At 53.6% G+C, this 17,223-nt stretch overlaps 2 protein-coding genes across 2 annotated transcripts in view; one reads left to right on the top strand and one right to left on the bottom strand.

The window, feature by feature from the left end:
• The first annotated feature begins 207 nt into the window (after window positions 1–207).
• Window positions 208–6,851, top strand: DYNLT1 (dynein light chain Tctex-type 1). The gene is made up of 5 exons (XM_090280038.1): window positions 208–286; window positions 2,800–2,841; window positions 5,513–5,636; window positions 6,054–6,131; window positions 6,435–6,851. Exons 1-5 carry the CDS (start codon window positions 260–262, stop codon window positions 6,503–6,505), a joined length of 342 nt encoding a protein of 113 aa, XP_090136164.1. The 5' UTR covers window positions 208–259; the 3' UTR covers window positions 6,506–6,851.
• A 2,822-nt stretch (window positions 6,852–9,673) lies between these two features.
• Window positions 9,674–17,223, bottom strand: part of TMEM181 (transmembrane protein 181) — a 42,411-nt gene continuing 34,861 nt past the window's right edge. Inside the window, exons 12-17 of the mRNA XM_090280037.1 lie at window positions 15,695–15,797; window positions 15,009–15,060; window positions 13,006–13,088; window positions 11,852–11,941; window positions 11,013–11,079; window positions 9,674–10,609 (exon numbers count right to left, since the gene is read on the bottom strand). Coding sequence (XP_090136163.1) covers window positions 10,531–10,609; window positions 11,013–11,079; window positions 11,852–11,941; window positions 13,006–13,088; window positions 15,009–15,060; window positions 15,695–15,797 — 474 coding nt within the window. The 3' untranslated portion in view covers window positions 9,674–10,530. The remainder of the gene's footprint in view (window positions 10,610–11,012; window positions 11,080–11,851; window positions 11,942–13,005; window positions 13,089–15,008; window positions 15,061–15,694; window positions 15,798–17,223) is intronic.

Here is a 17,223-nt window from a genome sequence, read left to right as displayed (position 1 = left end):
CGTGGCTGCGGTCCAGTCAGCTGCCAGGCCGCTCAGACCGGCTCCTGCGGAGACCACCGCCCGGGGAGGACCCGGGACACGGGGGGAATGCCGAGACCACGCCGGGCGCGCCCGCCTGGCAGAGCCACGAGGGGAAGGGGCCGGGCCTTGGGGCTGGAGTGGGCGGGGCCACGGGGGCGGGGCCTGGATGGGGCGGGGCCTAAATGCGCCGGCGCAGTGCGCCCTAGCGGGGAGGCGGCGGCGACGCGCCGGAGGAAAGATGGAAGACTACCAGGCTGCGGAAGAGGTAACTGTCAGGTCGGCGACGGGAAGTGGGAGGGCGGGAGCCCGGGCCCGGATGGGCAGCGGCAGCCAGGGACGTGACCTGGGCCGCGTCTGGACGCGGGCAGCGGCCGTCCCCTGCGCGGACTGAGCGCGCCGCCGCCCCGCCTAGCGCTTGGGGGTGACCTGGGCCCGGCCCGCTTCGGGTGCTGTCGACCTGCCCGGGGGCGGGGCCACGAGGGGGCCCGTGCGCGCGCACCCCCGCCCTGCGCCGCGCCTCCTCGTCCCGGGTCCCGCGCGCACCGCCGGGGCTGCGGGAGGGCGGCCGCTCGCTCCTTTTATCCAGCGGTGCAGACCCCACTCCGGAGGGGCAGGCACGCCTGACACGCACGTGCGGTCGCCTCTCTCACGTCCCCCGGGACACAGATTGGACGCTCGGGCTGTCTGCCCCGGGCAGAGGCGCACGACGGGGGAAGCCGCCTTTGTCCTCCGTCCCGCACCTCGTGCTGGCGTGCGGGGCGCTGCCACCGGCCCGCCGGCGCTTATTTCAGCGGGAGTTTGAGGCCGCAGTGCGGGAGCGCCTGCCTGTGTGTGCGCGCGGAGTGGGGGCAGGGGGCATCGCACGGCCTCCGTGGAGAAGTGGGGGGCGGGGGCATCGCACGGCCTCCGTGGAGAAGTGGGGGGCAGGGGGCATCGCACGGCCTCCGTGGAGAAGTGGGGGACGGGGGGCATCGCACGGCCTCCGTGGAGAAGTGGGGGGCGGGGGCATCGCACGGCCTCCGTGGAGAAGTGGGGGGCGGGGGCATCGCACGGCCTCCGTGGAGACGCGGGGGACAGCGGACGCTTGTTTGCCAAGCAGAAGGCACCCGTGGTGACGGTGTGCCTTTTGCTGTGGAAATGGCTCTTCAAGCTGAGCAGCCTTCAGGGAGCCCACCCAGAGCGGATGGTGCTGCTGTTACAGAGGAAGGGTTGCCCGTTCTCTTCTTGCTAGTAACTAAGTGTGGCTGGAACGCAAGCCGAGCCCCATGTGTTGTGCAGCCTGTCGCAGATAAGAACCACGTGTAGGCGGGCCCGGTGGGGCGCGCTGGTTTGCCGTTTCTGAAATGTGGTTTAAGCAGGGATGTTTTGAGGGAACGACTCTCAGGCTTAAGGACCGAGGCAGAGCCTCAGTTTGGAGCCAGTTTCTGAGCTGGCGGCGGCGTCATGGGTGTGCGAGGCCGCCAGCCGCCAGGCAGTCGTCGTGCGACCACGGAGCCCCGGAGCAGCTAGCACAGGACAGCTTTTCCCTGATCAGTTTGGGGACAAGGAGTGAATTAGGGGAGCAGTGAGTAAAACTTGAAAAAAGGAAGTGGCATTGGAATACCTTGCATTCCAGTTCCGGCTCTCGCCAGCCGATGACCTGTGACACGAGGGGCTGAACAGGGCGGCCTGTGTGTCCTTCACACGAGACGCAGCCGTGTCCGCTTTCTCGCAGGCACCCCTCGGTGTGTCCCGCCCGCGCCCGTCCTGCGCCGGCGTCTGCACAGCAGCTTTCCCGCAGGCCTGTCCTCTCGCTTCCTAGCTCGGCTGGTCGCCTTCTGCCTTCCCTGCGGTGGCGGCTGCTGCGCCTTCCGCTGAAGCATTTTCATTTTCTGACCCCAGGGAAAGGTATATAGGGACCTTCCTGGATGGTTCAGGATCACTGAAGTCCCTCGGAAGGATCCTTTGAACTTCAGGAAATGATTAATCTCTAAGATGCGGCAGCTTTTCATGAACCGAGTTGGCTTTGCGTCTGAGTATGACTCCCGAGTACAGCAAATGAAAGGGCTTCAGGCAGTGCGCCCGTGGTCCTGCTGGGGGGAACGGGACCATGGAAACTCACAGCCACCAAGCAGCGGGGCTGCCTGCCCGTTTCCCCCAGGATGTGCTGATGGAGGGCAGGGGCTGCCCCCGGAAGGCATGGCCGGGGCGCAGGGCTGTTCCCAGGACGCAGATGAGGCGTGTACCCATTCACATGTACATGTCTAAAGATAAAAACTGCTGGCACCAGGTTACCACGGGCAGCCCCAGCCCCAGCCCGAACCCCTGCGGCTGTGCTAGCAGCTGGGGGTGCGGCCCCAAAGCAGGACTGCACCGAGGAAGGAGAAAACCCCAAACACCTCAGGTGTCAAGCCTCCTAACCAGTTTAAGAGGGTCCGTTGATTTATACAGAAGTTAAGGAACTCATTAAACTTTGATGTTTGTCAGCGATCCTGTGGCCAGTTGAAATGGATGGAGAGATTAAACTAGTTTAAAGTCAAGTCTTTTGGATCATGGCTGATTGCAACAAGCACACCACACAACACCTTTAAATTGCATGGCCGTGAGTTGTGGTCTCCTGACACCGTTCCCAGCTCTGTGACCCCCAGAGCCCCGTAATGTTTTCCTCAGTAAAACAGACAATCCGGCCATATTCTTTCTAAAGGGTGTTCATTACCTACCTAAACGTGCATTAATCAGTGCTCCAGTGACTAAGAATCTTATAAATCAGCCCAACTTAGTTCATTTTCTTCCTTACAGGCTGCTTTTGTCGTCGACGAAGTGAGCAACATTGTGAAAGAGGTAAGAGAAGAAATGCCCGCTTTTAAATGTTTGATCAGTAGCTTATGTGAGCAAAAATAATGCGTTTTAAATACTATCTTGGAACTGTCTCAGCTGAGCCTTGTGTTGGCATTTCACGTAACAGTTTTTATTTCAGCGAATATCTAAATAAGAATTACTCCTCTATTATGTGAATTATGTATTTTAAGTCAGGAAATTTTAAATACTAGCATTATTACTGAATGTTACTGAGGCTCGATTCTCTAACCTTTTAGGATAAAAGACTCACAGTACACAAGTAAACGTTTCCAGTGTTTTACTAAGAAAGAGTGGATGTAAGAAACTGAACAACTTACTCAAGACCTGGTGATTCTTTTTCTTACATTCCGAAACTACCAGGCGATCATGACTGACCACGGTGTTTCCCTTAGATAATAAGAGGAAACGAAAAGGATATTTGTTTTTCACTTACTAAAAAAAATACAGGCCGACGGGACATGCAGGGAATGATCCTCAGGGAGCTTCCAGTTAGGAGTGGGGAAGGCAGACAGGTGACAAGCAACCACGCTGGGAAATGGGACCTTGCCCTCCCATGGGCTCCGCCGGAGTCCAGCCCCGCTGCTGAGTTCAGGGCCAGACGTTCCAGGGAGGGGACAGCATGTGCAGAGGCCCTGCGGCAGGGTGTGCGGTGACTGAGGGACTATAAGGGACGGGGGCCTGGGGCAGGAGCGAGGCCGGCAGGTAGCGAAGCCAGTCTACTAAAAGGAGGCCGTGGATGATCTAGGTTGAACAGGACCATTGCAGGTGATGGCTGAGATTTGGAATTGATACTAATGCAAAATATTGACGACTGCCGGGGCGAGAGAGCACCACCACCTATTTTTGTGAACGTCATCGAAAAACAAAATGACTTCGTTCTACCATATACATTTTTCAGCATGGGGCATGGCTGTTAGTTGCCTTTCATCTTTTTCTAAATGGTGTTTCTTATGGGAGGGGTGGGAGCAGGAAGTGGGTGAATTACACCGGACCTGTGGGAAGTAGAGTCGGTTATAAAGTATCCTGTGGCCTCACTGTTTTCTGCGTTAGTTTTGACTTGGTTACCAAGTAGCAGGACTATTGAGGGTGGACCTCCCCTATCTCCCTGGAAGCACTGAGTAATGTCACTGTGTTACTTTCACATGATCATAAGCCTCCCCAGTTTTGCTCTGGTGATAGGTTAACTGAACTTGAGCTAGTTTAAATATTGGCTAGTAGTAAATTTGGGTGTCTCCAAAATTGGAGATCAGTTTTTCTCCTTCCCTGAAAAACAGCGAATCCCTAAGTGTGGAGGGTCCCCAGTTAGAGCTTCAGCTTGAGCGAAGGTGGCTGGACAGTACCCAGATCTAGTGATAACCTGGCCCCTTTAAACCAAGGGCTCCGATGCCCCCTGCCCATCCTATGCTGAGCTGAGGAGGGAGAAGGACAGGCAGGGAATGGAAGGAGCTGTGATCAGTAGGGGAGCACCAAATGACCTGTGCTAATGTGACTGCTCGGAGCCCCAGGATGAAGAGGACTTTCCACAGGTAGAAATCAGGGTGTGACTGTGGTCACTTCTCGTTCCTCCAAAACAACATCCCCGGGCTTGTGCCCCCGCAGCAGAGCCCTGTCATGAAGGAGCACAGCTCAGCTCCTGGCACTGTTTCTCTGCGTGCCTTCGGGCAGAACTTGGTGATCACTTGGCTTAGGCAATAACTTGTCATAAAAACTGTTTTCTGGTTTCCAGCCCAGAAGTTAGAACAGGGGTAGAGAAGAAAGCTGATTAGAGCAGGCACACTGGCATCAGCACAAAAGGCGCAGAAAATCCTAAAATGGGAATATCCTGACTCTAAACTTGAGCAGGGGCAGGGGCAAGGAACCGTGTTTTCCTGCACAGCCCTTACTGGGTACAGCGTGAGCCCTCCCCGGCGTACAGCACAGAAAGACGAGATCTGGAAAGTCATCATAAAAAACATCATAAACGTAAAATAAATTTTTGGAATACATAGGACCGTTCTTTAGTTACCTGGAAAAAATGCATTTATATGGTAACATTCCCAGAAAATGCTGGGTGAAAGAAGTATTCATAAACGCGTGGTCGTTGGGAGAGGTCTGTACATTGTTAGTCGTACAGACTGATACAGACTCCCGTATCTACTATATTTTTAAGAAAGGAATAGGCAACAGAAAATATTTTCTGTGTCATAGGAAAAATGTTGCTATTCTCCAGGTACTAATAGCAACAGTAAATTTGGTCAAAATGTTTCAAAATGTTGACAGACCCTATGTAATCATGAATTCTTAAAAACAAATTAACTTACTTAAATATGATACTATTAAACGGCATATAGTGGTACCTCGGTACTCGTCCTTAATTCGTTCTGGAGCTCGTGACAAGTGCTGAAATCAAGTAGTGAACAATGGCGCCCTCTCACGGGGCGGCGGTGTGTCGCAGGCAAGTTTCAGCACGCGCGACGAGTCCCCAGCTGAACCCTGCGACCAGTCCAGGGAGTCCCGAGGTGTGCCTACGGCCTTGCAGAGGAGTCCTGGGGACACACGCGAGCTCGTGTTTTATGCGCGCTGTATCTCGGCAGCTCCTAGGGTGACCTCGGTGGCAGCCGCGAGGCGTGCGGGCAGGCTCCGCTCACGGCGACGGCTGTGCTCTGTCTTCCAGGCGATAGAAGGTGCCATCGGCGGCAACGCCTACCAGCACAGCAGAGTGAACCAGTGGACCACCAACGTCGTGGAGCAGACGTTAAGCCAACTCACCAAGCTGGGGAAACCGTTTAAGTACATCGGTAATGGGCTTCTGCTTCTCGTGTGTGTGGGTGCTGGTCCTTGAGCTCCTGATCAGGGGCGGGTCTGGTGAGGGAAGACAGCGGTGTCAGCGTGCTGCCCGGCCTCGGAGGTCCCCGTACAAGTGTCCCTTGTGCTGTTCGCACGGTTTCACCTTTGGTCCTGTCGTAAACTGGCTGGTTTGGCTACTGGGACAGTTGGGAGGGCACACCACAAGGTGTCAGCTCAGACGCTTTTACAAGTGTATAGTGAGGGACAGGACCTGTGCGACTTGTCAGTGTTTGTAGGACCAGGTCACCTACCCTTGTAATTTTTATCATGCGCACTAACCATGTGATCAGCATACATATGCTAAACGTAGGCAAAATGAAACTTGTGTTGCACACAGATTTCTCTAATAAATGTTGTTTTCATTGAAGTGACCTGTGTAATTATGCAGAAGAACGGAGCAGGATTACACACAGCAAGTTCTTGCTTCTGGGACAGCTCTAGTGACGGTACGGTCCCCACTCCCTGGGTGAAAGTCTGACGTGGGCATTTTCTGGAAGGTCCTGCAGTGCCTTCTTGGACCCTGCTGAGACCTAGATCACCCCAAGCACTGTTGTGTGAATTGTGCGCTTGGGTGTTCCATGTCTGTGATTGCATGTTTACGAGTCACCTTTTAAAACAGCTCCTAGAAAAGAGAGCTGCCAGCCTTCTTTATGTACCACACGAGGCACACCCTTGAGCACGCGGGCCTCACTGTGAGAGGTCGGGGCTGGGTGGCCGGGCCCCTGACGCTGCTGCCATCTGCCCCGCAGGGAGCTGCACCGTGCGGTGGGAGAACAAGACCATGTACTGCATCGTCAGCGCCTTCGGGCTGTCCATCTGACCTCCTTGCCCGCTCCTCCTCCTCCTCCTGTCCCGGCGTCTCTCGTCCTCCTCTGTTCACCATCAATGTGGATTCCACGGCCACCTTTCCTTTCCTTCGATTTTTTGGCGGCACTCTCAGAACGCAGACAGAGAACCAGATGGCTGCCCTGCTCCACGACCAGCACACCCTCACCCAGAGGCCTTGCGCTCAGGCGGCCGCTGTCGGCTCTGCCCCTCTCTGTTCCAAGGTGCTAAAACCGCAAGTCTGCTGGCCGGCAACTTTCTCTACTCCGAAGTCATTCAAACACACTGATTTCCCACACTTTGTACTTCTGTTGGAATAAATTAATCCAACTTAAAGTTTGTATTTTTCTCTGTAGTCTAAATGGTGTCACAAATGAATTCTACATATTTAGTTAGTGGCTTCAGCATCTTAAAAAACTGTAGAAAATGAAAAAACAGAAGCTGCGATTCGGCTCTGGTCCTCTTCAGTACAAGGGCTTGCTAATGTCACCCACGGAACCAGGACCCTGACGGCTTCGCTGGGTCCTGGTGAGACTTCTGTCCACTCCTGGGCCTCACCCTGCATCCTGAGGCTCCCCTCTTCTAGAGCCTCTGGGTGGGGAATGGGCCAGCCAACTTCTCCACGAGCCTGAGAGCTCTGATGCACACACGTGGCCCAAATCTGCAACATGCTCGCTAGTCCTCAGTAGCGATCTCACACACAAAATGTTTCGGTACGTTAGGGCTTGCAAATGCCTTTACAGTTGTTGGTTCTGCGTCTAAAACAGTTAACAAAGTCACATCCAAGTAAGTGAGGAGATGGTCCCCAAAGCCAGGTCTTGTGACCTCATCTTAGTGCTCATAGGAGGGCCCCATTATCATGGTAATAAAGATACACCGCCATGGCCACCTGCCGAAAGGAAAAAAGCCCTGCTCTTGTCCCTGAAGCACTCCTGTCTGGTCAAATACACTCCAAGTGCAAAGAGCAAACAAATCAATATACATAAAAAAGGATCAGATATTCAAAATGGATTAACATTTACCAGAAAAGTAGTCTCAGAATGAAACCACTCCCAAAGTTTGCTATAAATAAACATTTATTCACTTTTAATTAAATACAGTGCTCATTCTGGGACTGGGTTTACTGTGCTTACTGACACAGTTCTAAGATCTAATACGTAGCTCTATCCTTTTGAGCTTAAACTTGAGTTTGTTTTATTTTACAAATATTTACAGTCTTTGTAAGAAGGCAGTTTTCAGTAGCAGAAAATCCTCCTGTGGTTCATAGTATGGTATAGCTACCAGTATGTCTAAAGCAGGTAAAAGATAAACAGGATAATAAGATGTCACAGATTAGAGCAACTTCCCTTTGACCTGGGGAAAAGATTTTTTTTTTCCAAAGTCTATAACCTCTAAGGCAACTGGTTTCTGAAACCCTCAAATACACAAATACACTTTTGTGTGTTAAGTCTAGGCTTCACTAGACGTCCCTTTTAAATCATTCCTTCTGTGCAAGTCCCTGTTTCCCTGTGAAAAGGATTCCAGGAAATTACCACATTGCAACCTATTGAATGTAACTATACCTTTCGTTCTGAAATACTTGAGGCTGGTGATAACCTGTAATCTGCCCATTTGGCGGGTTGGGTGTACATAATGTGTCTAAACTTACTGCAGTCTAATTACATACAGGAACGATCTTGCTATATTTTACATACCCCCTTCTTTGGCCTTTCAGATGGGGCTTCAGAGAGAGAAAACCACATCACTTCACTGTAGTGATTTAATAATAAATCAAGCAGAACCATTATCCACATGGACAATGAAGCTCTCCCTAGGGAAACCGAAATAACCCTTGGTCATCTTCCAGGTCCCCCTGGACTTGACCAGTGTAAAAATTATCCCAAAGAGGATACTATTCAAGCTGGTACGATGGAAGAACTGAAGTTAGCCCTTTAAAGTGATCATTTAAGTTTGCAAAACTGATGCTCTCCAAGAAAGTATTTTTCCTGCTACTGTCTCAAGTTGCTGGCAGGTTTTCGTATTTTGACCTAACACCGAGGGCACATAAAGTACATGCTAAATATACTTCAAACTAAATTTTACATGGAGTGTGTAATATACTCATATATATGATACACAAGGGACAGAAATTGAAAATGCATAATTTAACCATTTTCCCCTCAAGTATTTTCTTTTATAATTCTTTTGTTTCTAACTTAATTACAAAAAGAAATAGGCCCATATTGTTCATTTCCTTAACTTGATGCCATGACGAATCTATATGAAGATATCAGTTTAAAATCACACTATAGGACAAAGTTTTAAAAAGCTCTAAGTTGTGGGACTAGATGCCTCAAATATTTTACATTTACTGATAACAGCATTGCAAACAATGGACAGTTATTTTATAATGATTAAAATGTAAACTATACTGCACACTAGAATACATTAATCAGCACAAGTTTTGGTCAATTTACATAAAATTATTTATAGTTAGTCATAATAGAAGTTGTAAAATTTGGTAACAGTATTTTTCAATGCATCTGAGTATGTAGAATCAAAAAAAAAAAATCACCATTGCGAATGTAAAAAACCATGTAAACTTAAATTACCCTTGCAATACTACAGTTGTTTTAAATCAAACATTTCTATTTACAGGGTTTGAAAAACATAAATGGAATCCAAAGTAAAGGTATGTTATCATTAATGTTTAAATTAAAAGTATGGAGTCCTAATGAGTCATCTCACAAACCCCCGTAAGGTCGCGGCGCCACCTAGAGGGGAACCTAGTTCCCAGCTACGACCGGTGCCTGAAGTCCGTGCCCAGGGAGGACCTGGCGGTACTGTCTGCAGAGGGAAACTGGCGTATCTCAGACCAGGACGGCATCCAGGAGGACGTCTGCAATGATCATACACTAACAGTTCAACAGAGACTTTACTGAACCTGTCAAAGCAAAAGCAAACGTGGCGTCTGACCCAGAGGAGCGGGACCGCCTCCGGGGCCACAGATTCGGCAGCTCCACAGGACTTCGGTCCCTCGGGGCGATTCGCCTGCCTGCCTCACCCACAAGCTACCTCTACCCAAAGATACGCTTCCATAACCCATCTAAAATGCTTTACTTACTTTCTTTTAGTTTCCAAATAAGAAACAAAAACTTTTTGGCAGTAAAAAAGTTATAACATCTCAGTCATCTGTTTAGCTTTTATTAAAAAATAAAATAAAATAAAGCTCCACTGGGCATCGCCTGTAGCAGATCTGCAGAAATGTCTGCTTACTGGAATTCAATGGGTACTCTTTTCCCCAGCCCCACCACAGGGACATCCACCCACACCCATGTATGTAACTATCCCGTGCACACATGCACACACATGTGCACACAACCCGGCGTGGCAGCAAGGCCTTGCCCACTGAGCCGCAGCCTGTCAGTGATCTTACCTTTTCTCAGACCCCTCATCAAACCCTCCTCACTAGCTCTGCTCCGGTGGGGGAAGGGCCAGGGCCTGTCCACCTGCCGTTTCCCGCAGGAGTCATTCCTTCTGGAACTACCAGTCACCGCCGATGCCTCATGGCCCGGAGCACAGGCCACCCAATGGGGAGGGCCTGCCTCATGAGGGAACCAACAAACAGGCTTCCCCGGGGGTTCATGGGGTCAAAAACCGGAACCGTGGGGCAGGGGAAGGGAACGCTACAGGGCTGTGGGCCTTATTCAGAGGACTGCCACGAACTGTGAATTAGTAAATTATTTTTTAAATAAGTACATAATTCTCTGTATTAAAAACAGGAGCAACTGCCTCCCTACCACTGAAAACCACCTCTCATCTGACATCTTTGGAAAAGAACTTGGCCGTTTATCAGCACCTCTCCCCAAGGAAATGCAGCCGCTCTGTCCTCGGGTTTGGTTTCCCTTTCAAAGCCACGTAAACAAACACAGACCAGGAAAGCTCTGCTCCTCGGACAAGTGTCAGTGCAGGCAGGTGCCGGAAGGCCCGGGCGGCCGCTGCAGGGCAGGCTCCCCGACGTCCTGCCGGCCGGCCAGCAGCTCAGTCGCTGTCAGACCCCTCCTTGTACTGGGCCCGGGGGGCCTGGCCGTTCTGCAGGGGCATTTCTTCATAGTCGCTCCTGTCGTAAAAGAGACCCTGGATGCCAGTCCGCCCTGATGGCTCTTTATTCCCTCCCACACTGAGGTGCCTTTCTAACAAGAGCTCATTTCACAGTTCCACTCCCTGCTGCTAATGCCAACCGGAAGTGCCAACTCCTCACCCCACCTGTCGCCAGGGCCCGTCACCCAGAACCGCCTTCCTGTGGTCACCACTCCATGGGGGTGTTCAGCCAAAGGAACACCATTCACTTGAAGCCTGAATGATGTGGAAGCAAAACCACAGACTCCCGTGACTCTGCCAGCTAAAAGCAACGTTCTAGTACTGTGAACATCACTCCAGAACGATGAGCCACATGGTCCGTGAAAGTGCAGAACCAGGCCGAGTATGCACCCTGGGACAGTATTCACGGGACAGGGACTTACCCATAGATGACGTCATCGTCGGAGTCATTGAGCATGGAGAACGCAGGGTTGTCTTTCAGCTGGGACTCTGAAAACCAAGAGCATTTTTGATGTCATTAACCTGGAGAGGAGGATGCTGTCCTAGAAGGACAGGCATCAGAAAGAGCCGGGTTCACACCCCAGTGTCCACCGTTCATTAGCTGTGTGACCAAAACAAACCCTTCTGTGCCCTGCCCACCAGGGCAGCATCCCGCTTGGCACCCGGGAGCCCGGGAGCGACCCTACGGCACACAGGGGCAGAAGGAGCCCGGGGCAGGGCGGGTGAGGGGCCTGCCTGCGCTGCCCCCCTTCCTCGGGCCCGTAACCAGCCAGTGTGTCAGCTGCTTCTCCCCTTAACGGGAGTATCATGAAGTTGCAGTGACGCTCAAATGAGACTTTTTATGAGGGTGCTCTGAGAACTCACAGGATACAGGGGTGGTCCTCACATGTCAAACCCCTGCCCGGGTTCCAGAAATTTCTCATCCCGCTCATTCCCTGTGCGACTGGGCTGTTTTGCTGCCTTTGGTTTTGCTTTCTGGTGAGGACTGCACTTTCTGACTTTCCTCTGTGTGATCGCGGGATTAGTAATTCAACAGACTTTGTCAGTCATGTAGCTGGTGGGCAGACACTGTGGCAGGGTCCGCTCACACAGCGCTGCCTCTTGTGCTGTAGGGACACAGCCATGCTGCGTTCTGACCAGGACTCAGAGCTCACCATTACGGTGACCCTGTCCCTCTGCGAGGGAGGAGGAAGGTGCCATGAGCCAGGCCCCGGCACTAACGGGAAACCTGGGAGGCGTGTCCCGAACTTGGGCCACTTACCATACAGGGCGGTCTTCGATGGCGAGTACACAAAGGCCAACGTGTAGAGGTAAAAGTTCAACAGGCCATAGAAAGATAAGAATTCAGCTGGTGGTACAGTCAAGGGAAGCAAGCAGTGCTGGGACACTTGGGGCTCGGCACGCAGCCCGTTTTGTCCTCCTTTCCGTTTAGCCCGCGATATCCGATTTCACCGATTCGCTGGTGTATATCGTCAGTCACTGGTGACTGATGTGGTCTGAATGGAAAGTATAGCGTCCGTCACTGGTGACTGACACGCGCTCAACGTGTTAACCACCAGCCGCTTTTTCTACTGCTGACCCCAGAGTACCTTGGGGCCCGGAACACAGACCTTCGGGCGCCACAGGGCAAGCCCACGGCCAGAGGTTACAATAACCTTTCAAGGTCGCCTGCAAGTAACCGTTAACTGTGCTCTCTGCCACCCATGGGAGCCTCTAGAGGTGGCAGACCCCGTGATCCAGCCAAGGGCAGGAAGGCCACATCCATACGGGGTCATCAGGAATGAAACAGAGAACTGGAAACAGACCCGTAGACCAGTCACTCTCAGCCTTGTCTGGGTAAAAGACCCCTTGGAGAATCTGATAAGTGTGTGAAATTCCATCCCCAAAGCCTGAAAACCGTGCATTACCCTATGGATGCTGGAGGCCCCAAGGAGAGAACCTGAGACATAAAAGACTAACCCCCGAACAGCCGCGGGACGCCTTCCCTGCCAGGGCACCTGGAAAACACGCGTGACCTCGGGCCCCTCCAGAGTCCAGTGTGGGGCCCCACCCTCAGCGTCCGGCAGGCGCACCCTGTCCCACTGTTTCACGAGCCCTCCCTGCAGACAGGCCTGGACGCTGCAGCAGGACACCTGAGTGACAGTAAGGGGCTGACAGTGGCTGCAGACACTGGGTCCCTGGGGGCCGGCCTCCCCTGGGGAGTCCAAGCTGCTGCCTGTAGAGGAACGATGTGCCCCAGGGCTGCGGGGGCGCTAGGTGAGCACAACTCTTTGCAGACAGGTGCGGGGCCCCCCAAGGGCTCCGTGGTACAGGCTGCAAGGAGGGGGCCTGCCTCTCCCGGACGCTCAGAGACCTAACATGTTAACCATCCATGACACATCCCTGAAGCCTGCTGTCTTCCCGTGAAAAGGATATAATTCTGGTAGTGAGTTGACAATTCAGCTACAAAATTGTCTTGTAATGCTTGTGCTCCAAACCTTAAATAAAGGATGATGATGCTGAAAAAAGAGGAGGGAAATAGGTAACATATACGGGGAAACAGCAGCAGCTTCAGGTAAGCTGTCACATTCACCCTGTTAACAGTTACAGTCCCACTGCCGCCGCCTTTGCCTGGGAGCGTGTCCGCGACCTGCGCACTGCTGCCTGCCGCAGGGGGTCTGGTCTCAGGGGCACGGCCAGCTGCTGGGCGCAATCAGCTCACCCTGACGTCGGCCAGGTCACCGCCTCACACCATGGCCCTGACGCTCACCCTCGGCACGTCCCCCTCCTTCTCTCACTCCCTTAGTTCATGTTTCTAGGCTATCTCCTGCAATTACCAGCTCCCCCGAGGAACGTCTGCTTCTCCATGGTCACTTGTCCCTACTTGGCACAGGGACTCATGCGCCCCCGTTCAGATCCGAGGACGGAGGTTTTCGGATCAGGTGAGCAGCTGGGCCCAGCCCCGGCCCCGGCTTTCATCTCCCCTACCTGAGGCCCATGCTCTGCACGCAGCTGGACGCCTGTGAACACACGTGTAAATGAGTCCCTCGCACCTGTGCCCTAAACCCTCCAGTGGAGTTCCACCACAGAAAACAGCACCCCAACTGCTCACGGTGGTCTGAGGGGCCCACGTGGGGCCCACCATCCCTCACGTCCTCCCCTCCTGGGACACTGCTGTCCCCACTGCCCAGGCAGCCAGCCCCATGCATTTTCAGGGCCAAATGTCACCTCAGAGAGACGTCCCCTACCCACTCCATCTAACGTAGCCTTGTCCCTCCTGCCATCATCACCTTTCTGTTGTACGTTCATTATGGCACTTGTGCTGTTTATTTACTTGTTCATCATGTCTTCCTGCATTGGAAGCTCAAGGCCATGACAGGGAGGGAGGAACCTGTCTGCCTGTTTACCAGTGCAGGCACTCAGCAAACACAGATGGGTTACATACATGAAGCCCCTTGAATCTTGCATGACAAAGATCAAAAAGCAGAACAATTTCTAAGACAGACTACACAGAGGTCATGACAAGTGGACAGGAGCCCCCAGCCTGTGGATGGGGGAGCTCGGGGGCACGGAGGTGTGAGGGCTGCGAGGAGCGTGTGTGACGGGGTGTGTGCGCAAGAACGTGTGACAAGCTCGGAGACGTGTGCCCAGGGTGCTGCGGACACTGACGAGTGTGATGTGCGCTCTGCTACGTGCCGGTGAAGTTAATGCAAACGAGAGCCCAGCTCCTTCCCAGGACCGCCCGAGCTCTCTCCCGGGGGGAGCGTGCCACACCTGCGGGGCGCGGGCGCACGGGAGCCCGCCCACTCAACAGGGAAGCCGGCCTCTGGGTCCCCGGGCGGCCCCTCCTGGGAGGAGGGCTGACAGCCACTTACTTGCCATCCAAACAAACAGAAATACAGAGACCTGGCAATATTTTCCCTCTGGATTTTGACTTTAGGAGAAAGATAAACTACAATCAGCCAAGCAATGATCTGGGACTCATTCAGAGACAAGTTCCTGGCGCTCTCGGCTCCTGTCACCCGTGCGGCACGCCGGGGCCCTGGGTCTGTGGCTCTCTCAGGCCCTGCCCTGTGGGGGCGTGCGGTTCAGTGGTATCTGTTGTAGTGAATTCCAACAAAGGCACAGGGACAACCCCTACGTATGGTCCTGTCCTGGAAGCGTCTGCAGGGTCCCAGGGCCCCAGTGCATCGCACGGGATTCTAGTCTTTGACATGTGCTGACCGTCTGCTCCCCCACGTGGCCGATGTCAGAGCAGGTCAGTAACTCAACCAGCACTGGGTCAGCACGCTGCGGTCAGTGCCCTTATCTCCCTGGGCCCCGAGTGCATCTGAGTGGAAAACATCCTAAGATTAACTCCGTAAAAGGGGAGGAGAAGGACAGCCAAGAGAATGATAAAGACGCAGTTTTATTTCTTTTAAGAAATAAGGTTTTCTTACCTGATGACAAGCACTACAAAAGTCAATGCAGTCAAAAATTTTAACCTGAGATCTGAAAAAGAGAAAAAATCCCCTTAACCCACCCTGGAAGTACATTCCACTTTCATCTCAGACGAAAATAAAGCAAACTGCCTGAACAAAACCCCTTCTTCCATCTGGATTTAGATACTGTTTGCACCTGAATGAAGCCCAAGAGAAATGCTGTCCTGCCCCCCGCCCCCACTGGGATCCCCCACCCTGGGCCAGGATCCAGAAGGGCAGGGTCCCCAGCAGGGCCATGGCTGTTGTGTTTGCTGTGACAGGCTGGGGGAAAGGATCCCATGAGACCAGGTCACCCCCTGACTCAAGGACCAAGAAAACCACCCCTGCCAGCACCCCCACAAGGTGCGCTACTGGGAGGGTCCAGGCAGCTCCAGCAGCCACCCGGGGCCCCAGGGCCCAGCTCGCTTCCAGCCCACGGGCCTCCCTCCCACTGGCCCAAGGCTCTGTCCACATAGCCCAGAGTTGTCCGTTCAGCCCTGTGTGGCCCCCCAGGGACCGAAGCCTGTGGGAAAGGGACAAGCCCCTGGGTCTTCCCCCTCCCGGCCAGGCCGCTGGCCTGGTGGCCTCCAGCCTCTCCTCTGCCCCACGTGCGGTCAGTCTGCCCCTGCCCACCTCGCCCAGGGCATCTGCGGAGCGGCACTTACCTACGTAAGGCATGTGGCGCAGCTCCGAGCAGGCCCGCACTATCAGGAACAGAAGGTATAAAACGTACACGGAGGCCACCACCTCGAAGAAAACCTTCACTCCCTGGGAGGAGACGACACGGGCACTTGGTTAGGAACAGAGCTGCAGCTTCGCCGGCCAGCACCAGACCGCAAGGACGAAAGACAAGCCTTTTTAAAAGGGACCCAGAACCCTGAAGGTCACTCTGTAAGACAGACCAAGGAGACGCTCCTGCAGCTCTGACTGTCCTTGTCCAGGTCCAGCCTGTCACCCTCTCTCTGCACACAAGTGGCCCACACCCCAAGGACCCCGAGCCCTCGCTCGTCCGCCGAGGAAGAAGCCCTGGGCCCTGTCCCTGGGTGAGGCTGGCTCCCTGCCCTGCCTACGACGGGAGGGGAGTGGCATGTGTCCAAGACTCCAGGCCCAGCTGCTGGGAAATCCTCAAGCAAGTCTCAACTTTCTGGACCTCGGTTTTCTTATTTGTAAAACGGGGCACTGAACTACGTCGTCTAGAAGACATCAGGTCTGAACTCACAGTTCGGCAATTCTGTTGCCGGAAAAATCAGAACACTTTGCCCTGAGGTTAGAGGCCACGGTGGAGAGGGCGGGCGGGTGAGCACCTGGCTCGGCAGGGGGTGGCGCCCCGCCTGTCCCGTCCTCCTCAGGGCCAGTGCCCCTCCACATCACAGGGGGAGCGCTCATCAGAAGCCCGGCAGCTGCCTCTGCGTCGTCAGAACCTGTGACTTCCGTCTGCTCTTCCCAGGGCACTGTGACGATTCCTGAGCCCCTAGTGGCTGGCTGTCCCAGGCCTGACCAGGTAGGGCAGACAGGTGGCTGTCACTGTGGGGACAGGCACCTTCCTGAGTCCTCAGTGCTGATGCTGTGCCAAGTGCCTCCCAGTCCTCACAGCGACTCCTCACCCCACGGTGCAGATGGGAGAGAGGGCCGGGCCAGGGAGGCCGCCCCCTCAAGAGCCTGGGGAGCCCTGGCGGCCTGGGGGCTTGGCTTGCTGCTCCTGGCGTGAGATCGCCACCCCTCAGCTTCCTCACATGAAAAATGAGGGGCCGTACCAGATAAAAGCTCCAGTAAGAGTGGATTAGCAGGAATCTGGGCTGTTTTCTCTAAGTCTTGGGGTTATGCTCAACCAAGAAGAGCCGCACGTGTGACCAGCTCTGGAATGTGTCACCACGGCCTCTCCTCATCCTCTCCAGCTCAAGGGGCTGCTGCTCCCCCATGAAACCTATTAAAGCATTATAAGGCTAATTAAAAGACAAAGAAAAAGGACAAAACACAAAGATGCCACTTCTCCGTGGTCACTGGGGCGCTGTCCCTAAGAAACTCTGGCTGGGCACTGGCCCACTTGGAGATCATGGTCTCTATCTTCTGTGCCTTTTCTTTGAGGGCAAAGGTCACGGCATGTTGTTCATAAGGCACACAGCCGCAACTGTCAGAACTCCTCAAACTGATCAATAATCGACTGGAAAGGGTACAAGCACCCCCCTACGGGATT

This window comes from Furipterus horrens, unplaced genomic scaffold (genome assembly GCF_987537825.1).
Source record: "Furipterus horrens unplaced genomic scaffold, mFurHor1.1.pri manual_scaffold_6, whole genome shotgun sequence".
Taxonomy (NCBI): domain Eukaryota; kingdom Metazoa; phylum Chordata; class Mammalia; order Chiroptera; family Furipteridae; genus Furipterus; species Furipterus horrens.
Note: the sequence above shows the minus strand (reverse complement) of the source record. Positions and strands in the feature narration are given on the sequence as shown.